This window comes from Heliangelus exortis, chromosome 7, assembly GCF_036169615.1.
Source record: "Heliangelus exortis chromosome 7, bHelExo1.hap1, whole genome shotgun sequence".
NCBI classification, from domain to species: domain Eukaryota; kingdom Metazoa; phylum Chordata; class Aves; order Apodiformes; family Trochilidae; genus Heliangelus; species Heliangelus exortis.
The window spans coordinates 30010667-30036534 of record NC_092428.1 but is presented as its reverse complement, the minus strand read 5'-3'; the positions used below and the strand labels follow the sequence as shown (position 1 = coordinate 30036534).

At 39.6% G+C, this 25868-nt stretch overlaps 1 protein-coding gene across 1 annotated transcript in view; it reads right to left on the bottom strand.

The window, feature by feature from the left end:
- Window positions 1-25868, bottom strand: part of PLPP4 (phospholipid phosphatase 4) — a 38261-nt gene that overhangs the window by 7249 nt on the left and 5144 nt on the right. The window contains exons 2-5 of the mRNA XM_071749546.1: window positions 17608-17716; window positions 16174-16264; window positions 13692-13755; window positions 11761-11885 (exon numbers count right to left, since the gene is read on the bottom strand). Of these exons, the coding sequence (XP_071605647.1) occupies window positions 11761-11885; window positions 13692-13755; window positions 16174-16264; window positions 17608-17716 (389 nt within the window). The remainder of the gene's footprint in view (window positions 1-11760; window positions 11886-13691; window positions 13756-16173; window positions 16265-17607; window positions 17717-25868) is intronic.

Here is a 25868-nt window from a genome sequence, read left to right as displayed (position 1 = left end):
TTTTTCATCAGCTGAAGTCAATACTTAACTGTATCCCAGAGAAAATGCAAACACACACATCACATAACCTGTTACATGCTGCCTAATGATGTGATGAAAATGATCATTCTGCATGAGATGACAGAATCCAAAGAATCATCCAAGAAATGCTACTCTTGAAAAAAAAATACCCCTGCTAAGTTGTTTTACTCCCAAGCCATAAGAAATCAATACTCTGTTTATATAAAGAGGGTCAGAGCAATATAAAATACCAACATTGAGACATTGGCACTAATAAAAATAAGAAAATCAGTCTGATTTAGTTTAAAATCCTGCTTACTCAAGAAAGATAGTGATGTGAATTCCAGACACAAATATTTAGTTGATTTTAAGTGGTAAAAAAGGAGAAAGGAATGAATCAGACATTATAAATAAATGAGATAAAAAAATCAGTGTGGCTTCCTCACATCAAAATCTTGACACTAGAAGTTGCTGAACACCAGAAAAGCTCTCCAGAGATAAGGCTTGTGTTCTGTCAGGGCTAGATAAAACACTGGAGATTTCTTGAATGTACTGAGAGACATAAAATGCAGTATTTGCAGAGCAGCCACAAGGTTACCTTTCTTCTCTGCACGATGCAAACAGAGAGAGGACACTGCCCCACAAAGCATAGCACCTGAGAATAGAAGACAAAGGAGGCAAAGGCAGAGAGGGAGGGATTTATTTGCTCAGTCAAGGATGAAGCCTGGCTCCTGGAGAGCCCTAGCTCAAAGTTTTGCTGCATTCATTGTTCTCCCTCTGCCTTCTGGAAATTACCATAAAAGTGTCCTTAAATGAAATAAGACAACTACAGTTTCTTAAGAAATTAACAGATAAAAGGAATTTTTGGGATGAAAAGGGAATCAAATGCACCCCCAGCACATTTGCTGGTGGCACCAAGCTTTGTGGTCAAGTCACCATGTAAGGACTTGTGCAAACTGCTCCACAAGGCCAAGTGCAAGGTTCTGCACCTGGGTCAAAGCAATTCCATGCACCAATAAAGGTTGGGAAGAAAAAAGGATTGTGGACAGCCCTGACGAGAAGGACTTGGGGTTGGTGGTGGACCAGAAGCTCCATGTGAGTCATCAGTGTGTGCTTGCAGCTCAGAAAATCAGCCAGGTCCTGGGTTGCATCAGCAGAAGCAGAGACAGGGGTGAAGGGATGAGATTCTCCTCCTCTGCTCTTGTGAGAAGCTTCTGGAGACACTGCAGACCCCATCCTGACATCTAATTTTTTCCAGATAAGGGATTTGGGTGAATTAAAAAAACTATCTACATGGTCCAAACTGATTACCAGGTTGAAATGCAAAAAGTGAGAAAAAGTGTAGAAGAATCCACTCTGAAACCCCCCAAACCAATTACTCATTAAAGATGTAATTGCTTTTGTAGCTGTTATTTTTGAAATTAAATTATCACAAGGGAATCTTCAGCTTCTCCAGTTTTAATGGTGATTTGCTAGGTAAGCAGTACATCACTTCACACAAAGCAGATTCTGACTCGAAGAAAAAAAAATCCTCAACTTGTGACAGCAAATTATGAAACTGCAAAACAATCATTCAAATGGCCTGTGTAAGAATCAGGAAAAATGATCCATTTCTTTTTCTGTAATGCTTTACACTTTTAGTGATTACTGGATATTTTCCAAATGTAAAGACATTCTGTTCATCACTGGAATTACCCAACAGCCTACTGTCATTTTAGCGAGGGCTACTGGTGAGTGTTTTCAGGTTCCCACTGTTCAAAGACTGAAATATTTATCTTTCCTGAAGGAAAAAATATGATACCAAGTGGCTACATAAATTTTAATGTTGAAATTCAATTCAAAGAGGATTTTATAGAAGCACGAATCCCAGAGAACATTTTGAGCTTGTTATCACAGGCAAAGTATTATTTTTTTTTTTTTTTCCAAGTGGGACAGTCAATCACCTTCCCTTTGGCTTGGTTTTATTAACTTATTTTCACAAAGACAAGTTAGGAGAAACAACATGAAAAATGTATCCTAATATGCATCCTAAAATGCATCCCTAACGTTTGCAGGGCACGGGAAAACAAAAAGATATAAGAGACAGGAACATTGTAGACCTATTTTATCTGAAAAGCAAGTAAGTGGAATACTAGTTATTATCTTGCTTTGGCAGGAATGCCACAGTGAATTCTTGGGAATATTTTTTTGGTTTTCTGACATATTTTATACCCCTGCACCTTTCAAGATGCGTCATTCCGCCCAAAATATCTCAAGGGGTCTTGGAGTAGATCTCAGTGAGAACTAAGTTCTGATTTGTTCATTTACAAAAAGTCTTCAAAGTGAACTTATTCTGTAGCCTGCTTTGCCATTTCTGTTGACAGAAACCTCAAAAAAAAAAAAAAAAAAAAAAAAAAAAAAAAAAAAAAAAAAAAATCCCCTTTCCCTGAGAACACAGCAAAGTCTAGAAGGGCTAAAATTGGGAGATTACTTTGAGCATAAGAAATCAGCACTCATGCACTAATTAAAGCAAGCTGAGCAATCATGTAAGCTCCAAGAGACTGTTCTGTGAGCTCAGCCCTCATCATACAACTGTAGCTGACAAGAAACATCTTTCTCTGCAAGGCATGAAATTAAGTCCAATTAATTTGTAGCAGATGTAAAGCCAGGACAGAATGACATCAGGATGCAACTGGTCCTTGAACATACCCAGATGGAGCTGCTCTAAGAGGGGTTCCTGGTTAATGCACTCTTCTGCCAGGCACCAGGAATCACAGAGTCAGAGAATGTCAGGTTGGAAGTATGCTCTAGGACCATCTGGTCCAACCTTTGTAATATTTTGGTTATGAGATGTCCCAGCACCCCATCGAGCTGAGACTTAAAACTTCCCAAAGTGGGGGAATCCACCACTTCCCCTGGGAGACCATTCCAGTGTCTGACTCTCCACAGAGAGGAAAACACTGAAAAAAGACCAAATGTTGCCTTTTTCTTTTTGCCAGCTCACATGTGCTTCTCTGGATGAAATAAAGTTCTGATACTACACCTCTAGTTTCTGGCTTGACACAGACATCATCTGAACCTCAAACAGACGAGCAGGATTTGACTTCTTATTAGAGAAGAAAAACCAAGTTTTAAAGAGTTCTTCTCACAATGAATTCAAACAGCCTCTGTTATTGTGTACTGAGAGGTAAATATGTCCGAGAAGTGGTAAAAGTTTTAAAAACAACCATTCCTGAGCATTCTTGCAGTTTGAATTAAGAAGACAATAAACCCCAAAGGAGGATTTTTTTTTTTTTTTTTTTTTTTCTTGCATATCTAAAAAATCCCTTCTGTATATCCCTCAATTCTTCTTTAAGAGGATGAAATATTTCAGAGAGACACTGCCATACAGCTGTTAATTAAGAAATTTATCTTGAAAACAGGAGAAGAGCAGCAATTACTGCCAAAAACCTGTGGCTTGTAGCTCATCTGTTACTTAAAATGTTCACTTTCAACTCAAGGAAATACGATTATCCTCCATGAAATTGCTAGCTAAAGATAATTAACAGTTCAAATATAGATGCCCAACTATAATTACATGTACTGCAATAATATTTTATATAAATTATCACTGGATAGCAAACAACTGTATTGCAATTCTTTTTTTTCCCCCACAGAAGCACATAAATCATTTTAATTTTTCAAACGAATTAATGGCTTTTAAAATATTTTCATTTTTACAAGTCACTAGTTTTCAATTATTTAGTGAAAAAGGGGAAGAGGAGCTAGCTGCCCTTTCACTCTAGAAACAGAATATTTTCCAGTTTCCTTTTTCCCTTACAGCAAGGCACCACAAATGCTACATTCATTTATTTGGTGTTTCTGCAAGCAGGGACTGCATAATCAGCTTTGATATCATCAGAGAAGGCAGCTCCTGAGGGTTAATGCAACAGCAATGCTCTAAGTGGCAAACAGCACTGAATGGAACAGTTAATTGTGGAGGTAAAAAGAAAACAAAATATTGATCCATCAGCCAGTCAGCAGCAAAGGTGCTATTTCTTTTCAGAACTACTGCTTCTAAAGATGAAATCTCACACCAAGGAGATTCCTGGTCTGATTGTCAGACACTTTGTATCTGCTTTAGAGAAGGAAAAACTCAAGAGGTTTCTCTTCCCTTCCCCCCAAACCAGGGAGCAGACAGAAAACTAATTTAGCAATAATTTTGAGAGATCTTTTTGCCCAAATAAGCAGCGTTTAGCTGGGAGGAATGGGAACACGAAACAGTTATCAAGATTATAGTTGCTAGAGGATCAGCTGTTCCCAAGGTATGCAGTTTAATATATTTTGGTGCCAGACCCATGAATAGGCACATCCAAACTCTGCTCCTGCTCCTGCCTACAAGAAAGCTGGGGAGGGACTTTTTAGGTTGTCTGCAGTGACAGGACACAGGGGAATGGATTCAAACAAGAGAGGGGAGATTCAGATGGGATGTTAGGAAGAAGCTCGTCACCATGAGGGCGGTGAGACCCTGTCACAGGTTGCCCAGAGAGGTGGTGGAAGCCCAATCCATCCCTGGGAGTTTTTAAGCCCAGAAAGGTCTCTGAGCAACCTGATCTGTTGGAAGGTTCTGATCCATTGCAGTGGGTTGGAACTGGATGATCTTAAGGTCCTTCCAACCCTGAAAATTCTGATTCTGTATTAAACTCCTTCCCTACTGGAAGAAGCATTCTCTTGCTATCGCAATGCTTTCTTTTTGATTCAGACTTCAGCTTCCTTGCCATGCTAAACAATAGCACACAGTGTATTCTAGTCTCTTGCTTGATAACATAAGGGTCTTTTAACCCTTGCCTTTAGACTTTTTGGTTATTCACAACATCTTAATAATTCAATTTTTTCTAAAGAGGATTTGGTTGTGTGCACCCACACAAACTCCCTGTTTTCAAGGAAGTAGTGAAGGAAGACAGAGAGTTCATTTAGTCCAGCTGCCTGATGACTTCAGGGCTGTCCAAAAGTCAGCAAATTATTAAGGTCATTGACCAAATACCTCTTAAATACTGACAAGGTTTGAGGTATTGACCACCTCTCTAGGAAGCCTGTTCCAGTGTTTGTCCTCCTGGTGAAGAAATTCCTCCTCATGTCCAGTTAAAACTCGCCCTGGCACAGCTTTAAACCATTCCCATGCATCCTATCACTGGATACTACGGAGAAGAGATCACCAAAAACAGGCTAATAAAATGAAGAATTAAAAGGATAATCTTTAGGATAATCTCTATCCCAGACATAGGATAGAGAAATTCTTGCATCACTAAGCACCCCTCTCTTGTTCAAATCACATTTAGTCTTAAGCATGTGTTGAAATGCTGTGACAAAAAAAATATCTGCTCTACCATTCTGATTAATTCCCTACAAGATCATTCCTTTTAAAGATCTCCTGTGCTGTTATCCATTAGTTATTTTATCCGGGAGTGCAATCTACATTGCCTTCCAACCTGATCAGAAACTTCCAGCAAGATTATTTTCAAAAAGTTTCTGCTTGTTTAAAGAGAGTGAAGGAACCCCAGAGAGATTTCTAAAACCATTGTCTTAGTGCAGACTGAAACAAGTAAAAAATAAAAATCTGAAGAGAAAATCACTAGAGAAATCAGTGGATTACAACAAAGAAGTGTTAGTATGAATAGCATATTGCATAAACTTAGGTCTTGTGAGTTAAAGCAATGACTTCACTGTCTGCTCAGTCCTCTGCAGAAGGAAGGGGGGAAATTATCTCCTTATACAGGAGCTAGTGTTTTCCATGTAGAACTGACTAATAGCAAAATCCAAAGGAGGCTTTCTACAGGTGCTGTGTTCTTTTCTCTTTCTAGGATAAACAATACTTGTGATTTCCTGCATTTATCTCATAGCTTTTATTTCATGAGTCTTAATATCCCCTTGTTTTCAGGAGATCTAAAGTCATGTTTTCATGAGAGACTTCTGCAATTTCATACATCAGTCAGCCACCTCCGACAAAAGCTGCCTCGTATTTTAACTTTCGAATTCAATTTCATGGCTTTTATTGATTTATTTTTCTTTTACTTTCAGCAGACTTGTAGCTGATACTCTTGTTTTTATTGAAATAATTCTGGATTGATGCAGAGATATTTGTAACACAAGAACATGTACTTCTGTGAGTCAGCTTTATCACTCTGGCTGCTCAAAAAGGGGTTTGAGTCAACCTGTATCATTTGAAGACGTCTTGGGAAGTGGCAAACACACACCCCCACTCATGAAAATGGCCCCTCTGTGGACAGAGCAAAATTCACATGGAAACTGAAGGCTTGGGTTCACCTTCAAGTAGCTCTAGTTAGGCAGAATGTTCCCATCCAGATTCTGATTTATTCTCATCAGGGGCATGAATCTCACACTATGATGTGAGCCAGAGCTACAAGAGGGGACTGTCACAACACTGTATTCAGTGGCAGAGACCTGATCAGAATGAAAATGATGCCACAGAAAGCCTTAGTCTCTACAGAGACAGAAAATATAAAGAATAAAAGCAAAGACTGCTTCTAGAAGTCATTTTTGATTGAACTTGACCTAACGATTCACAGCTGATGGCCCAGAGGCCAAATTCACACAGAAGTATCAGCATCTGCTTCTAAGAAAACAGGGATTTTGACCAGACCTCTGAGTCTCTGTTTTCCTCTTTTCAGAGGATATCCTTCATGAGACAAGAGTTTGACCTGAAATTGAAGCTAGAAAAGAGGAAAAAAAAAAACAAAACAACATGTTTAGGCAGTGAACACAATGAATGTACTAGGGTCACTTTGGCTCCTTACCTGCTTCTCATATACAGGGCAGCATCTGAACTTGTTTTACAAGCCCACTGTTGAGCTTACCTACTTTAAAGAAAACTCCCCAGGCAGGGATATATTACTAAGGAAGTGCTAACAATACATATTTTAGCAACTTCTCTACATTTGCTTTGTTCTTACTCAGAAATACCACTCAAAACCACAGGAAATGGATTTCAGAGAGTGATGTCAGTGCTATGCTGCAATGCCGATTGCAAAGAATCTCACTATTTGACAGCTTTATGTAGGCGGCAGGTGCCCGGACGGTGCCCCCCCGGCCTGTGCCCAGCTGGGGCTGGCCCAGGCGCGCATGCCCGGGTTCGGTAGGTGTGGTTTTCCGGGGAGAATTCCAGAGCCGGATGGATCAAAGTTAGCTCCTGATACTATCCGAGCCAGCACTAGCTCGACTGACTCCCACGGCGAGACTCATCCCACGCAACATCTGGTGGAGAATGCGAGCATTAATTTTGGTCTAAACTGTCTCCCCGAGCGTTTCGTCCGAAAGTGACCCTTCTCCACAGACCGTTCGATACCCTGAAAGATTCGGGTAAGAGAAACCCTTTCCTCCCTTCGACATCGTCATCAGTAAATCCGACGATGGGCTCCTATGCAAGCAAACCTACCGGCACCGCCGTTGCTGAGCAGATTGTAGCCCAGGCGGAAACGCAGGAAAACCTCCGCTACCCGAGTCCCGAAACCGCCTGGGACCTGTGGGGGGAGGTGTACAACCTGCTGGCAAATTTCCACTATAAGGAGACCAACGGCGACATTATTGGTGCGGACAACACCTGGCGAGTCGTTTGCAATCTATTAGCTTGCATGAAAGCCGAAATAGAAGTGGCAATTGCCACCGCCGCAGTCCCATTACGAAAGACCGAGGTATTTCCCCCGAAGGAAATGCCCACTGCGACCCCCTCGGCACCCCCCCTTGAGGGGGAGGAGCCCGGGGGAGCGCCGATCGTGACTCCGTCGGCACCCCCCTCCGAGGGGGAGGAGCCCGAGAGAGCGCCAACCGTCCCCCCCTCGGCACCACCCTCCGAGGGGGGGGAGCCCGAGAGAACACTGACCGTGACTCCGTCGGCACCACCCCTGGAGGAAGTCGAAACACCGGAAAATGATGGGGCGGAAACCGCGGCTTGCAGCAGCTCCGGCTGCCGCGGAGAGCAACCCCCGCCGCCGCCCCCGATCCCACGAAAGGCGGCAGAGGGAAAAGCAGCCCCTAAACTGAAGCGGCTGTATGTGCGGCTGGGCCTCACCCTGGTGCACCTTGCCACCACCTGGCTCGGCCCTTATCTGTGCCAGGCTTTCGGCGCCTTCTCCCCCAGGAGCCTGCAGGCTTCGCAGATGATGCCTTTAACCCTCAGCTTCTGCGGCTTCATCGTCTTCACCAACCTCTCCCTGCAGACCAGTACCACCGGCTCTGAACAACGAGGCACCACGCAGCTAAGATCTTCGCGTATTTGTCATCTTTTCCCCCATTAAAAAAAAAAAAAAAAAAAAAAAAAAGGGGGGGAAATGTAGGCGGCAGGTGCCCGGACGGTGCCCCCCCCGCCTGTGCCCAGCTGGGGCTAGCCCAGGCGCGCATGCCCGGGTTCGGTAGGTGTGGTTTTCCGGGGAGAATTCCAGAGCTGGACGGATCAAAGTTAGCTCCTGATACTATCCGAGCCAGCACTAGCTCGACTGACTCCCACGGCGAGACTCATCCCACGCAACAGCTTTATAATGAGACTTCTGTCTTAAGATTGTCCGAAATCCATGTGCCAGACTCCTCTGCCTGAGCTGAGATGATATGAATCTATTTTCAAATTATGATATGAATCTATTTTCAAATTAATCTTGAGCTTTCTCACCTGTCTTGCTCCAGAGAAGAGCTGTCACTGCAGGTCACAAATTAAAATTGATCTTTAGATCTCTAATGTTACTCGAAGTCCTTTTGACTGAAAAGATCATCCAGGATAACAGTGATCTTAGCTTTACATACAGCTCAGGTCTACAATATCACCACCAAGTCTCTTTCAACCATCAGAATACAAAGAAGGAAAAAATCCCCAAAACCCCCACAAACTACACACAAGAAATAAGAGTTCTTGTAAAGCACTACGTTAAGATTCATTCTGGAAGATGTAGAAAACAAATTGAGCTGTTATCACAAAGTAATTTCTTCAAACCTTGATTTTTCCTTGCGAAAAAAGAACGTCTGGAATCAAAGATTTTTATTAAAAAAGAAAATAAAAAAAATCAATGGCACAATTCAGCCAAAACTCAACTTTTCCAACTAATGAAAGAAACTAATTTGCAGCTACAAAACTAAAATCAGTTAAGAATTTTGTGTCTCCTACTGCTAGCACAACTTTTTTTCTACTAGAAAATGTTATTCTCTTTATTGCTTTTATTCCCATGAATCAATCCAACCCAGCCTGAGGTTTTCAGTCTATCTCTGCTGTCACTGGGTTATACTGCAAATTTCAATTTTTATCAAGTTTGCCTTTCAGTCAGGTGATGTGAAACTGCAGTTTGCAGCTACCTGCAAGTCCCTCTTTGCCTTTAGAAAACCCTTCATGCTTCAAACATTATTCTTCCTCTTGTTACGTGCACTCTTTGGCACAGGGGGTTGAAAACCATGATAATTTAAGCAAAGAAAATAATTTGTGTTCTATTAAGGATAGAATATCCTCCTTCAAGGCAAAAGTTAACTCTCCAAGTGGAAGACAGGTTGGTTGACATTTTTATTGATTTTTGGAAGGTCAGGTCAGACCACCTGGGAGTGTTGGTGCTGTCACTCTTTTTACACATCCCGGCACTACATCTGTAGAGCAAAACATCGCCAGAACCACAGACTTTCTTGTTAAAGGCTTCGTCTCACCAGGGTAAGGTTTTCGATCCTGGTATAAAAAAGTCTTTGTCCAACAGCCTGTCTAAAGGAATGCTCCAAGAAAAACTGCTCTGAAGATGAAGCTGGCTCTTCACTGAAGCTTCTGACCTCTGTGAGCTGCCTGCCAGGTTTAACTTCTGATTTATTTTCTTCATGTGTTCAAGGGAAGGAGAAAATACCAAGCTGAAGTGGGCTACTTGTAAATATTCTAAGAGAATCTATAGCCAGCTCTGATCCTCCCCACTTACATTTCCACACCCATGAAATGCCAAAAAAAAAAAAAAAATTAGCTTTTCTGGGTGCTGCTTCATGAATGCCTCAGCTGAGAGAAGATGACACAGGAAGAGCAGAGGTTAGCATTACAAGATTATCAAATTAAAATGATCTCCTTTTGAGGCTAAAATGCGTATTGATTTCAAAGCTTCAAAACACAGAGTCTTGTCAGGGAGTTGGATACTATCACATCAGGCTTCAAACAGCTAAATGCTTCACATAGCTGCAGAATTGCCTCACTCTGGAATACACTTACCAACAGATAAAAATTCCTGCATACATAGCTTTTCATTTCAATCGCATAATAAGAGGCTCCGTAGTAGGAAGTTACAGTCAGCTCAGCCACACACTGATATTACATTAGTCAGGGATGGAGAAAGCTGCTCTCATAATTTTTATCTAAATACACAGGGCCATCATTCTGCTTTAAATGAGGTTTTTTTGTGAGCTGAAGCAAAATAACTCAGTGCTTTCAAAACCAACCCCAATGAGAAGGAAAACCTGGACAGAGCACTTTGCAGTCTTGGTAATAGCATTAATACCTGTGCCAGAGCTAAGCAGAGCATCCTCCACATGCAGTGTTTTTCAGTAAGTGCAAAACCAGAACCACACTGGGTGTCTTCTGCAAGTCCCACTTAGCAGCCCTGTTGCATTTGAGTAAAAGAAAGTGGCCAACTGTAACACTTACAGAGGCATAATCTGTAAATTCTAGTACATGAGTGTGTATATGCACTTATTTTAAGCCTTTGTTGTTATTCAATGACAAAATAATTAAACAAGAGGATTGCAATGATGTGTGACAACCAGAACTGAAGACAGACTACAAATAGCAATAAAAATACCATTTGTTCCAAAGAGCATAAAATATATTCTGCTGTTGTCTCTCCAGTGTAATCAAAGCTTATAAACAGAATTTGAGACAGCTAAGTTCGTTTATTGTTTCAGACCATAAAGCTGCCAACATATCCACAGACATCTACTGCTCCCTTGTCATCTTCTGAGACACAAACAAGAAAAGGGGAGAAAATCCATCAGAATTTCATTCATATCACCCAACTTGTTTGCAATGTACAGTTCTGTACACTTGGACAATCTGAAGCTATTATTTTTAAAAAAATAAAAAAGAAAGAGATCAGAAAAACCAGTCCAGAGGTTTGAGTTACTGTTATTCAGTTGGTAGTTTTGAGAAGCAAAACAGCACAAGGCAACAGCCAGTACTTGCCAAAACTGCCCCCAAAGTCCAGTGGCAGTAGCTATGTGAATATGGAAGTGTAAGAACCCCTCCAAAAAAAGACCCACATAGGCAAGGATACCACTTGAGCCACAGCCAGCAGTGGATGCTCTTAAGAGTAACAGGGAATTAAATGATCATCCTTCTATTGCCATATTACAGCTACAGGGAATTCATGAACTTCATTCATTAGAATAGCATCCAAGTTTTGGAAAATGACTTCTGTGTGTCCTTTTCTACCAATAATTATTTACTTTATAGACAAATATCTCCATTAGGGAGCAGATACCCCCTCAAAACTCCACTGCTTTCTTTCACCTTGAAGAGTGCTTCACTCTACTGATTGTCCTGCTGGGGCTTTTTGTGAAGTCAGGTAGTTGCCAAGATAAGGAAGGGTCCCAGGCTCACAGCTTTATTTCCAGAAGGAAATTGTGGCAGTAGTTAAGAAGTGCAGGACCCCCCAGCAAAAACAGAGCTAACAAAAAAAGAGCAAATCCAAAACACAGGATAGTTTTGTACACACACACACAAAAAAAAAACCCAAAACAAAAAAACCCCAAAAAACCCAAAAAGGCATTGCATTTAAATGATCTTACAGGAAGAGTGGATACTTGGAAAGCTTTTCCTGCCTTCAGACACCAGATCTGGATCACCTGTGCAGTGCATTTCAGAGTTCATCACTCCATCTGGAAAGCAGCGGTAAAAGAAATCGGGACGCGGTCTACAAAAAACACCATGGATATGAAAAATATAAAATCTGTAGTAACAGATAAACCTCAAAGTGATTAGTACATTTTCTGCTTATTACATACAGAGTTCATTGCTCGTGCCTTAACACTGGAATAGAAATGCTTTGTTTTCCCTGAATAATGAACTCAAGGTCACATTTTTAACCACAGTCTCTCTGGGAAGCTTCCAGTGCTGGCTCTGAAAATAAACACATGGGGTTACCCTTGCCTGGAGCTATCAATCTTGCACAGCACTTCCAGACAGACCAAACTAGCACAGCAAGCCCATAAAGCTCCACAAGTGTCTTGTCAGCAGCTGAGAAGAGGGCTAAAACTTTGGCTACAAGGTTGGCATCAAAGCAACCACCAAATTCTAATGCCAGCCTTGATGCTGTCTCTGTTACTGCACTGTACAAACCTCTGAGCTTCTTTTGACCCAGCTCTGGGCTGAATGAAAGCATGGAGGTTAGATTGGTGTCACCTAGTGATCCTGAGCTAATAAACCGTATAGAGAAGTGTAGGCAGCAGGTGTAGGGGCCGGACGGTGCTTGCCCCACCTGTGCCCAGTTGGGGCTAGCCCAGGGGCGCATGCCCGGGTTCGGCACCAGATGTTGCGTGAGACGAATCTCGCCATGGGCGCGAGCTCTGTTCGCGAACAGAGTCGATCGAGCTAGTGTTGGTTCAGGCTAGTATCAGAGAACTAACTTCGATCCGCCTGGCTCTGGGACCTGCTGGAACCACACCCTGCCGAACCTGGGCATGCGCCCCTGGGCTAGCCCCAACTGGGCACAGGAGGGGCGAGCACTGTCCGGGCCCTACACCTGCTGTCTACAGAGAAGCAAGGCAAATGACCACAGATTCAGAGAAAATCTAAGAGAGCAACAAGGTGGCTTGGGGTGCAGGCAAAATGAGCTCACGTCTGCCTGAAGGAGATGGTGTAAAGATTAATTACATCTCAAAAGCACTCAAAATAAAAGTGCCAAAGACCACCACTGCCAATGCCAACGCCAGGAGCAGAGAGGGAACAAGAAACCAGATACAAATCCTGCTTCCCCAAGTGCTGCTAGACAGGTGAACAACAAGCACTGAACTCCTTAGTGTTCAGTTTCCTTCCTGAAACACAGCACTGGACTCCTTGGTGTATGAATTCAACTCAAATATAGGTTTTTTTTCAGAAGAAATCAGGAAAAAAAAAAGATTTGGAAAAAAAAAAAAAAAAAAAAAAGGATATTTTCCAGAGAGTTCTGTTTGATAGTACTTTGCTGAGACCTCAATTCAAATTTTTGCTTCCTTAAATAATAGCCCACCTAGGAGTCCTCTTAATACTTAGCTCCTAGTTACTTAGTTCTACCATGGATCTTGGTGTCAACTAAAATACCACTTTCAGCAAGATGCTTCAACCAAAAAGTAGGCAGTGGGATACAGAGACTCACAAAATTGATTCCTATCTCACCAGCCTCATGCTACTGGCATCTAAACTTCAAGCTCTGAGTCTTCCCTTCCAGGTTGCCAATTTTGTGACCTTATTCCTTCTCGCAGCTTTTCCTTCGAATTCCTCATTTGACTGGATTCCCCAACAGCTCAAACAAACGAACAGATCCCTGCCACAGCTGGATCTTACATCATGAAGTTGTACAAACACCTGCACCAGGGCAGGGACAGCTACACTGTTCTGATCCCAGATGCTTTTGAGGAGCAGTCAGTTTTTTATTAAGCTGTGTTGTATTTCTGCACGTCTGCATTTATCTTTCATTTATCTTAACACTTAAGGTCACCATTTATTCCATGACACAACTTACCTCCCCACTATTAATTTAATGGTGTTTGTGCAGACTCCATTCAGAGCCAGAGCCAAGGAAACAGCTACAAAACAAACAAACATAATAACAACCTCAATACCAAGGTATCATTTGCAGCATTACAGAACTTAATTTACAGACTGAAACTTTTACTGGCCTGGCAACTGAATGATTTTTGCAGCCTACTCTATTTCTTATTATCCAGTTCAAGGACAGACCCCAGAGTATCATAATAACAGAACAGGCTTTTTTCTGCTTTTACACTTGAGAAATCTGATTTCCTTATGCAAAGCCTTTTTTCCCACTACACCATTTGCACAGGCATAAATCATCAGAAGGAAGCAATTATCAGAGGTTCATGTATTTTGTTTAGCATTTTTTTTTCAGAATATTAGATGAAAATCCTTCTCTCTGTGGGTCAAGCAGAATTCCTGTATAGATCCATATGCAACATATATCTACATCTATGTGTGTTTATATATGTGTATATGTATATATATGTACATAAATATTTACTTAAAAATATACTTTAAAAAGTCCACTTTCAGTCTAAAGAAGAGCCTTTTCCTAGAACTGGAATTATTATGTCTTGACTTTTCTTTCAAAAGCATGTGGTGCTTTGACCAAAAACCTAGACATTTCCCCCTCACATTTGCTGCCAGGACCAACCAATTTTCTTAGTAAAAGTGGAGTAAAAAACATGTATCACTGAATCATCTTTTTCTGATTTTCCTTGCATGCTGAGTCCCCAGACTTCCCAAAGGACCTAATCTAAAGCCTGTGGAGATCTCTGCCTTGATTTCAGTGGCACTTGGATCCAGTACACACACTCCTTTTAGATTAAAACTGATTTAATATTGCAGCCCACACCATGACTCTCCATTACAGCACAAGAACCACTGAGTTTTATTTCCCGTTGGGAAAAAAGTTATCAGGCAAATCTCTGATTTCCAGCAGAACAGTTACAGCAATAAAACTTTTGATGGTGAGAGATACAGGAGTAATTTTCTCATTGGACTGCTGCCCCAGATGCTGCATTTCAGCAGCACTCATCCTGTCTCCATAAAATCTTTGCCTGAGGATATTATAGATCATAAAAATGTGTGTTATAGGATCTATTTTTCTTTAAGTTATAAAAAGAATGGAGGTCTTCCATCAAAGCAAAACCAAGGGTTTTCTCAGACTATAGCTATAGCTGCCAGCAAAAATAAAGGAACAAGTCAGTCACAGAGATATGCACATTGTACAAAAAAGTCTTCACTTTCAACACCTGTGTTCACAGTGACCACTCAGTCCCATGCTCTCTTTTGCCTCTCAATTGCTTTCTCTCAGTTATTTCTGGGGAATGAATGGTGAACTGAAATTTTCCCCAGTTAAATCCATATGACCAGCAATGCCACTTTCCCATCTTAAACAAGAGAGAGAAACTCAAAACTGGGACTGTATGCATTTTATGAATCAGATTTATTTCTATTGAATGGACTTGTCAGCAGATATCACTATAGGACGTTTCAAGACTTCATAAACATGACTGGCAGCAGTCAAAGCAAAACTACAAACTTTTCACACTCATGTTAGAAAAACTGGAGAAAGAACAAGATAGGGAAACCCTGCCTTGTCTAAAAACTTTTCAAAGGCAGATAGATAGTGCCATTTCCATGTCTTAGATAAGGCAAGACCTTATGATCTAAGGGCCAATAAATTAAAGTGTAAATTAGCCAGTAAGAGAAAATTTCAGAATTAGGCATATTTCAGACATACTGCCAACAAAAAGATTGTTGGCAATACCTACTTAAAGAGGATCTGGGCATCTATCACTAAAATACTTCAAAATACAGGTGCAGAAAGAATTAGCTGAAACATTTTAAGGCTTTTCATCCCTATCTGCTCCTCTGTTTGAATCTGCTGCCTACAGCTGTAATTAGAGCTCATCCATAACCCAGCCAGGGCTGTTCAGAGCCCAGGACTAAGTGCACCTCTAACTCCACTGGCAGGTTAAGATTGAACATCAGCTTGTGATTAGGAAAGCTGAGCCATGAGCACGGATTTTGCAATGAGGAAGAGTCAGTTCCAGGAGAAAGTCAGAGAAAACAAGGAGAGGAGTAATTTCCTCCATTGAGCAGCTGAGTCTCCCAGGACTTTCCAATCAAACCTTTCATTTAGAATAGCTGCAAGTATGAAAAAGAAAGAAATAGCATTGGCTGTGACAGAAAAAATAGACATCTGAAAAGTCTCTGAGATGATCTCTTCTTGGCTGATTGAATCCTGGCCCTTCATAACCAGGCTGTGAGCAGCATTTGCACATTTAGAAAAAGACATAAAAACAAAAGGGTTTGTGAGATGCCTTGCAACTATAACTGCACTGAAAACCACTGTAATGGACTGTAAATGAGACTTATTTTCTTTGAGGTTTAGCATGCAATTGCAATCAATCTCTGAGAGCCATCACACATTTTCCACCTTGAAGTCTGACACACATTACCTAGGAAAGCCTCTTTAATTTCTGTCTTGTCTGTTCGCCGGATTATTTTCACCACAAAAATTACTGCAAGTGGTGTAAGGAAGGAGATTGCCTGTAAGAGATAACAAATATCATCTGTGAGCACATCAATTCCTTTTCAGTTCAGCTGATTTATAATTAGTTCCAGTTGGTTCCATTTAAACTGATCTTTATCAAACTCCTGACCTGAAGCAAAGGGGAAAGATTTGTCTGTGCCACTACAGGGCAACAAATGCATTCAAGTTGTAACAAAACTGGGGGTTATAATTGATTTGGTATTGCCCGAAGTTGCAATTATAAATGCCAGCTTCCCAAATGAAAAAAAAATGAAAAAGCAAGTCTATAAAATCCCCACAATTCATACACTGATCCAGACAGATCCACCCTAGAAGGCAGTCCATCTCTGCTCTCAGTCAGACCCTATTCAACATAACAAACTCCAGCACCAACTTCTTGACATTTTAAGATGCTCTTTATTTTGCTTTTTGATTTCTTTCACACCCTCCTTCTTGAATGCATTGGGAAGATCACATCTTTATGGTACATTTCATTTCATTTGGATGTGGAGCCAACCACTTGATTTTGTTCAAAACCAGCAGAATACCTGAATATCTCCAAGTATACTCAGTGGTAAAGTAGAACCATTTTATTAGCAGTGTTTGTAGGACAGGATTGCTCCTACAAGGATCCCGAGAAGGTATCTGCAAGACCAGGGCACTCACTTGATTCCCAAGAACAGCATCCCCATTATCCTGAGCAATTTGCGCTATGGAAGAGGATTCACAGTAACTGTGCCAGTTCACCCCAAAGCATCCTACTTCTCCTAGAGTCTGTAGACTTCAGGCTGCCCTCCCAGACAAGGTATTTACTCTTTCTCCAGAGAGATGTATCAGTTTCTCTGAACATCAACACCATGGGAAGCTACTAATTAAAACCCCCCTGAAAATTATGATTTTCTTCCCAACTTGTTCACCCATCATCCCACATCCGTTTCAACTGGGAGGATAAAGGCAATTTGTAGGCAAAGTAATTCCTTCCACCATCCCACAGACTTTCAACTTTTGATAACCAGACAAACCACTGAGGTCAAAGAGCCAGTCTGTATCAACCTGAGATATGCTGGGGAGAGCCAGGAGAATGGTGAGAGCAGAGGATATTTAGGATGCTTTTGGCACCAAGAGGCAAATATCTCATACCTTAAAAAAATCAGATTCCCAAACTTAAGTACTTAGCCTAATAAAAGCATGACAAGTTTTTGTCAGGTCCCACAACCAGCTAAAAACAAAAGCTTCCCTAATCGTTTCTCTATCATCCCATCCTGCAGTCTGAGAGGTTTCCTACTGCTTCCCAAATGAAAATGCACTTGGCTTGTAGCCACCAAACGACCAAAAGGTTCAATAAACCTTTAGTACTTACAAACATAAGACGTGTAGGAATGTTGTCTGATTGCACCAAGGGATTTTTATACAGCCAGATCTCCTCTGGCTGGATAACCCGCTGGAATGGATCCAAAAATTCTGTAAAACTGAAAATAACAATTAAAGACGCAACATCTTCACCATTTTAAATGATGATCAAAAAACCTAAAGGTGTCCTTATGACTTAAAATTTCCCCCAAAGTTAATCATTTTATAACATGCTTCAATTATCTGTATAGTAGATAACATTATCTTACCTCACTGCTTTTTAGTAATAACAGCCTTCACAAATATAACCTCAGATAAATTATTTTTTTAACGTCTATATGCTACAACTTTATAAAAGTTACATGAACTTCTCTATGAAGTAAAATAATTTTAAATAAATTTTAATAAAATACAATATTTTATTAATCACTAAACTGTCCATTTCTTTTCTTTTTTTTCTTTTTTTGTGGGAAAAGTATGCAAAGCCTATTGTGGGGTTAGGAGAATCATTCTTTAGATGTTTTATACTGAAGAACCTGTACATCAGATAGTAAATATAAAATGTGTCTTTCAAACGTCAAGGTCTGGACTTTGAAGTATAACATTATTTATTTGCAGGATCACAAAGCAAGGAGAAAAAGAAGAAGCCCATACAATTCCTTCTACTGAGAAAAAAAGTTAAATTTAGAGAATATCTCCAAAGGAGACTAACTGCTTAAACCAGGGTAGACTCACAGAAATATTTGTTTTATTTTCATTAGGTTGTGGAGCTTAAGAAGAACTCAGTTCTGCCAGAAATGTCTCATTCTACCAAAACAGACTGGTTTAATTCAGTTTTCATGTCATTTAGATATCTTAAGAAGAAAAAAAAAACCAAACAAAAAACCAAAAACAAAAGCAAAAAAACCACATCACCATAGTTTTGTAATTATTAAGTTACATTACATTAAGTTACATTACAAAAAAAATTATTAAGTTACATTATATGGTACAAAATAAATTATTTTGCAGGTATATGGTGTATTTTGTTCAGCACAGAAAATAGGAAGCAGGAATTGATAGATTTGACTGTAGTAAAAAGCTTGGAAACCTTTTTAGGACTAAATGAATTGTTTTCATTTAAATCACGCTCATTTCTTCATGGTGTCCTTCATTTTTCTTGAACTCTTCTTAGTTTGGGTGTCCTATTAGAATCCCTGGAAATTTTTTCCTTTAATGAACATTATTCATTTCAGGTTAATTTTCTAGTATTGAAGAACCGCTGCTCAGAGAAGACACAGGGAGCAGTATTCTGCATATTGGTCTCACCTACTGAAGCCCATGGAGGCAGAACACGACAGTGCAGTGATTCAAAACTTTTTTTTTTACTGTAAATGTCCCAAAGCCAACAACTTTAACCCCCCCCCCCAAACCAGGTTTTATACAAGTAACAGCCACAATAGTTGACTTTGTAAATAGAAAAATTTCAAAGCAGTTTGTAATATTAAAGCACACAAATGCAACACCCCCCCTGGGAAGGTGAGTTCTCAAACCACGTCTCCAACCACGTCAGCAACTTCCTAAGCAGCAGCAAGCCTTAACTTAGGTCTTCCAGGTCTTAGGAAATCCTTCTTTTTATCCCTTTTGAGGATTGATGAGGTGTTCTTTGTGTTTTCATGGTACCCTACAGCACACACTTCGACCAGTCAGAAGGTACAAAGCTCTCTCTGCTTCAAAAAGCCCAACAAACCTTTTCTTCCAAAAGAAAAAAACATAAAATCTGAGGCACAAAAAAGTTAAAAACAGTCTTGTAACTTGTACCAATAGTTAATTTTCCCTTAATGTTGTGCATTACTTCTGGCAACTTGAGCCTAGCACTGCAAGGAGAATATTTGTTATTATTACATTCATCTTCAAATCCAGAGTCTGTCCCTGCTCCTGAGAAGCTTCAAGGTGAATTTTAGAAGTATCAAAACACTTGTTTCAGCGTTTTCAAAATGAAAACTTAAAAAATTTTTAAGTTTAAAAAAACCAAAAATTGCTTTTGTAAGACATGAAAGAAGGAAACATTTCCAGAAAAGACTATTTCCAGGAAATGAAGAATTCACTTACAGCTTTTTCTTCAACTAGAAAAATAAAGGCACTAGACTGCTTCTTTTCTAGATGGTTTTCAAAGCAACTTTAATTCCAGATTTCAGCTCAGGAGTCCTAAAGTATGTAATGTTTTACTTCCGGTCTTCAAAGTAAGCTTCAGCCTGTTGGTAGCTAGAAGCAAGTTATTACTGGTTGAAAGGGTTCTGTGGGCAAGGAAAATCACAGACCTGGAGATGACATCCAGCAATTGTCACCTGGGAGAGGTGAAGAGCAAAATTCATAACTCTACTGCCCAGGCAATAATTTCTGCTGTGAAGATGTATGAAAGATCCATGGCCTGGAGGTATTTCCCCATTGTCATCTCAACACAGATAAGTAGATAAGCACAGGCATGAGTGGGCACACAAGAAATCAAAGAAAGCAGCTGAGTGCCAATGACTTTGTCTCCCAGCCAGTCACATCTCCTGTGAGATGATCCCTCAGGTATCTGCTGGCCTGATGCCTCTTTTGAGGGAGTTCTCAAAGCTCGGGGACTGATGAATAAGCCAAGGAATGCCTTGAGGCTATGTGGTTTTTGACATATCCAAGCCTTGAAGCATTGCTGGTGACTGCAAAAAACCCAAACAATACAACAATATTTATGCTTCAAGGTGCTCAGACTATATCCCTGCATCAGTGCACTTCTGGAGACCACATCACATTAGATCAGAGATTTAATTAATTTGACATTAAGATGTTTGACATTATGAGCAAATGCCAACAACAGAGTTAAAGGTTTGGGGCTATTCTCATTCTTTTGTTTCCTGTGTCCTTGAAAACTAAGATTCAAGTATAATATACTTGAGTTTAAATCAGAGTTTAAATGTGAGAAATTAAACAAAAGTGGTTTCCCAGTTCACAGAAGAGTCATACTATGACATTGCCAATATGTGCTAAGGCACAAGGTTTCGCTCCTTTATGAGCAGAATAGCATGTGCTGAAGAGATGAAACTCTAATAAATAACATAAATAATACCTGAGGACTGATTTTCTGATTAGTATACACTAACTTGGTACTCTCCTAAGGAAAACTCATTGCAATAAATCAATCAATTATAGTAATTGTTTTAATTATTACTATATTTAATAATAGCAGCTTTTATCCACTACCTATTAAATCTCAATTTGTATCTATTTCTTCCGCTTACTTGTGTTCTGATTGTCTTTCAAGAACAGCATTCAAAAGTGCTGAAACATACAAAAAAAAAAAAAAAAAAGTATTGCTGCAACTGGGGTAAAAAATTTCAAAATCCCTACTGGAGAAAGAAAGACACAGAAGGAGGTAGATCTTGTCTGTGTTCAATACAAAGCAAACAGAGGAAAGTGACTATATAAAGAAATCATTTTTTTTTTTTCTTCTTTTCGGAAAGAGATAATTAAATTTTTATGCCAAGACTCATGAGAGAATAGTTTTCTTCCTTTTTTTTCTATCATCACTGGGGCGACTGGGTAGGATATTTCACTGGCTTGAAGGCAATTCCCTTTTTACTCTATTAAACAGTCATGAGGACACACTGGCTTCTAAGCTGCCTGACAATGATATATGTTCCTTCATCCTAACCAAAAGTACAGACTATTACTATTCAAAAGCCAGCACAGGCTGCTTTAAATTAGTAGATGTTATTAGAAAACCTTGGATAAAGCAAAGTGGTTTCTAGGCGTTTTCTATTAGGGCTGAAAACACAGGCTCAACACATAACCTCCCCTAGTAGTAGGTTGGCAACTTAGGAAGCTTATGAATTTAGCTTATGAAAATTTAGTGTTCACTTTTTGGCCTGACATTTTCTCCATGATTACCTATTCATCCAACACAGTTTAACAAGCAAGATTTTGAACATTTCAGCCTGATAACACATATTTAATGCACAAAAGGACTTCCCTTAACTTCCAGAGTCCTTCGCAGTGATTCTCAAAGCAAATCTCAAGGAAACGAGAGCCCAAATTCCACTAAAAACATCAGTGGGAAGCGGGTGTCCGAGTTCTTCGGGTTGCTTTGGACATCCAAAAATTACTGCCTACAACACTACCCTAAAGAGATTTCTTCTTTTCTGAGGACACAAGCGCTTCCGGGTTACATTAATTTCCATTTTACAGCATGTAGCCCTTTAAGACAATTTATATGCAAGCACGTCATCACAGACTGATCAAGGCAAAAAATAATGTACAGTAGTTCTGTGATAATAAGGATTAATAACTGTTTTTATGAAACCATCCACCAATAACGAGTGAATGAAACATTGCCTAAATACCCTGAAAGAGCCTTTGACTGTGTTTCTACCATGGTTATTCCAAACACTGCTTAGAGCAGCCACCGTTCCCTGAAATCCAGAAGCAATGACATCTGGAAGTTTTTTAACATCCAGGGAAAGCATTATCTGAACATGTATGAGCAGTTTTCCTTGTAAGCCTGAAAGAATCCCGAAACATCGAAGCCATCCTTGCTCCTGGGCTGAATACTTTGAATCCAAGTAGCCCTAATTATCACCAAACATCTTTATGGCCAGAATGAAGTTATCCAATCAGAAAACTTTTATTCCCATTCAATCGGAATGAAAATGGGTGTCAATTAAATAATAATTAATTAAATAATTATTAAAATAATTAACTACCTTAGACACAGCCTTGCCACCATCATTTCTCTCCTACAGAAGCAGAATATTTGGAAGCAGCTTTTGCTTTCTGGTCAGCAGAATAAAAAAATAAACTGTTCTGAAAAAGACCCATATTTATTTTGACTTTTAGATGCTCCTGGAGGTGAAAAAGGAGCCCAGTTCTTGTGATCTCTGCTCCCAGAGCAGTGGTGCAGGTCAAGCAGGTCAGCACTGCTACTTCTGGTGCCAATGTACAAGACCCAAAACAGCCCAGCACAGATGCAGGACTGTAACAGAGAAAATAAGTAGAATGAAATCATGCCAAAAAAAAGTGAAAACTCTTTGCTATTGTTTTCATTGCATTATTTCTCCCTTAAATTAATAAAAACCATGATTTATGGTATTAATTATTGCCTCTCGACTTTTATAAACATACCTTGTGAGACAAACTATTTCACAAAAGTCATTTTAATGTGTGTTTTGGGAGAGGAGGGAAATCAGTGGTATATGAACACTGATGCACCCGTCAGAAGCTTAAAGGTGTAAATTATTTTTAGGTGAAAAGCAGAATTTGTATACAGGCTTTAATTTTCTAAACAAAATCAACGCAAAATACACCACAAATAGTGAAAAATTTCCTTTTGATCTTTTTAGTGTTTTTTTATTACAACTGAAACTATTTTCAGCCAAACCATCAGCAGTTCCTAGGACAACTATCCCAGCTTCATAGCAATGTGATAGAGCTGTGTAGTCTGATAGTTTCTTCTATTTTCCTACCTGCATGCTTGTAAAGAAGTGAGAAAGAGAGAAATCTTATGGACCAATCTGGAAGGCTTGATCAGAAGTTTCTCTATGTGAAATTCAAACATTGATCTTTGGTCTAGCAGGAAAATATGATTTTAAACCAAACTGAAATGAAATATTCTGTGCAGGCATCCATTAAACTTGTTTCAATAAAAATCGCATTGAAAGAAGTAAGTTGTAAAATAAAGCACTACAGTATTAATAAATAGACACTTTTTTGGCCAAGTTATTCACTAAATGTAATACAAATTTACAAGCTATTTTCTTCCAGTTTTTCCTTTGCAGTTGCTGTATGCAATGACTTCATTAATCTCTGGGAGGAAAAAAAGAGACCTTCCTAATGATATTCACTATCAAATCCAACTATACTAAAACCATTTGGAAAACTGCATGTTCCAGAGCATTAATGATTTTTTATTTTTTTTTATTTTTTTCAAAAGGGGAGTAGGAATATCAATTTTAGCATTTTATATTACTTGCTGAAGTCCAATAGCAATAGTTACACTCCTATAAATTAGCTTGGACAATAGATTCATGGAATAATTAATCGTCTCTCTCCAGGCCACAACAGTACAGTCAGGCTATTAGATCTGTTCTCCTATTAGTGAAAATTGGCAGCTAATGAAAATATAGCACTTTATATCAAACGTTACTCTCCCTCTGTTGTTTCCCTTCAAAAGGGAAATATTTCTGAGCTGACATTGACAACTCCATTAAAATTTCCAAAGCAGTGGTAAAACTTTTCACTCAGAGTAACCTCAAACGTTGAGCTGCAGAGTGAAACCTTTCACCTAACCTCACATTTCATTTTCCCCAAAATCTTGTCCATCTTGTTCAATATTAACATTGTGATACCTGGCATGGCTCTGCCCTCAAGCCAGAAGGGATGCTCAGCTGCTGCTCACTCTTTGCTGTTATTTTCTAGCTATTAAAAATTAATGTTAAATTAATGTTTAAAATTAATATTAAAATTAATGTTAAATTGGTAACATGATTTCCTTTTCTTCCCGTCAGCATGAGACAAAACTCTTTTGCAAGAAATTCTTCCTGAATGTCTTCCAACTTTTCCTTGCACACCAGGACACTCTCAGGCAGCAGAAACCTCCACCCACTAAGCTGATTCCTGCCATCTCACAAGGCCACCTCACAGCCATGCAGCAAAGCAAAACTTATGTAAAATACTCCCAAGAGACTTAACTTGCTTTTAAAAATTTCCACTGGAGGAGATTCTATATATGGCCCAGGTAATCCATCACAGCCCTCAGCTATCATTACACTGCACTTCCTCACACCCAGCCAAGTTTAAAATCTTTTTTTCCCTTTCCAAAGGATGTCAAGAGCAGTTGCCATCCTCATACAGCCTTAATAGAAGCTGCTTACATGTGAAGATTCCTTCCATGTCAACTCAGATTTCTAGATTAAACAGTCTAATTATTTTTTTTTTTTTATGTTTTCTCAGGTCAAGTATACCCCTCACCACCTTTCTCACTCCTCCAAAATACACCTGCAGAAGTAACCTTTATCAGCCACTTACTATGGAAACACCTGTTGCAAACCCTGTTGGCTCTAGCCAACAGGACAGGATGCTATTGACAGGACAATTAGAATTCTTGCCATTAAATACCCTTTTCTGCTTTTCCCTTGGGACTCAGGGAAGACAAATAAACTTCTTTCCACCACTTAAAAGTACTGACACAACAGCCTGTAAAACTGTCTGTCTTTTGCAGAGACCAAAGGGGCTGCACAAAAAAAGAGAGGTTCACTTTCTCCTGAATAGCTGTTATCAAAGTGAATAAAATCCCACCTTAGTTTTCAATAAATAAAATTAAAAAATGATGCAAACAGCAGCTTCAGCTCAGCAGTACACCAAGTACCAGGTGCCTCTGTTAACTGGTAACTCTGTTAACTATTTCATGGATATTAGGACAGGCACATGGGCATTTTGCTGTGTGCTTCATATTACACTGGGCACAAGAGGCATTCAAGGCTTTTTTTTTTTACAGTGGCCTCTCAAGGAGAAAGCTGAACAAAGTTAAAATTTGGGTTCCTTTGCGATAAATCAGGTGCATTCAGCAAGTTACTGAATCTCCATGGCATTCTCATTCTTCCTTCACTTCAAAGGTCTGAGAGAGACTGCTGAACAATGAAACAAGTCTGTTCTTGCTGCTGGAGCTCAGGATGCAACCTTTAAAAGATGTTCTCTGGTCCTAAACACAAGACAGACAAAGGTCTTCTCCTATAGCAGGTCTTAATCTTCACTGTGCATTAACCATACCCAGTGAACCAGACTTCCACCTGGGCCATGAAACTAATTTTTTTCTCATTTTAGTATCATCTAAATTATAGTTTACAACACAGAACCTATCTTTAAACAGGTAAAATTAAATTAATTAAATATGTTGATGTTCTCACCTCCTATCATTATTACTGTTGAAACTAACACTGGAAAAGCCCCAAGCTTTTTCAATGGGTCAAGATACTGGCCACACATGTTACTAACAAAGAATTTCTCATCTAAATCATTATTAGTCACCTTTCCTTGATGAGAAATAAGAGTACAGAGAAATTAAGGCCAAGACATATAAGATCAGAAGCCAAAAATAAGGTTCCAAAGAGTCAGAATTATGGGATACTCAAATCAAGAACATAGGGGACAAAATGTCTGAGAAGTTCACAGGGCCAAATACCTCCTTTGAAACATTCAGCCATAAGGACTAGGCTTAAAATATGCTTTGAAATCTTGGTCCAACTGATTTGAGTAATT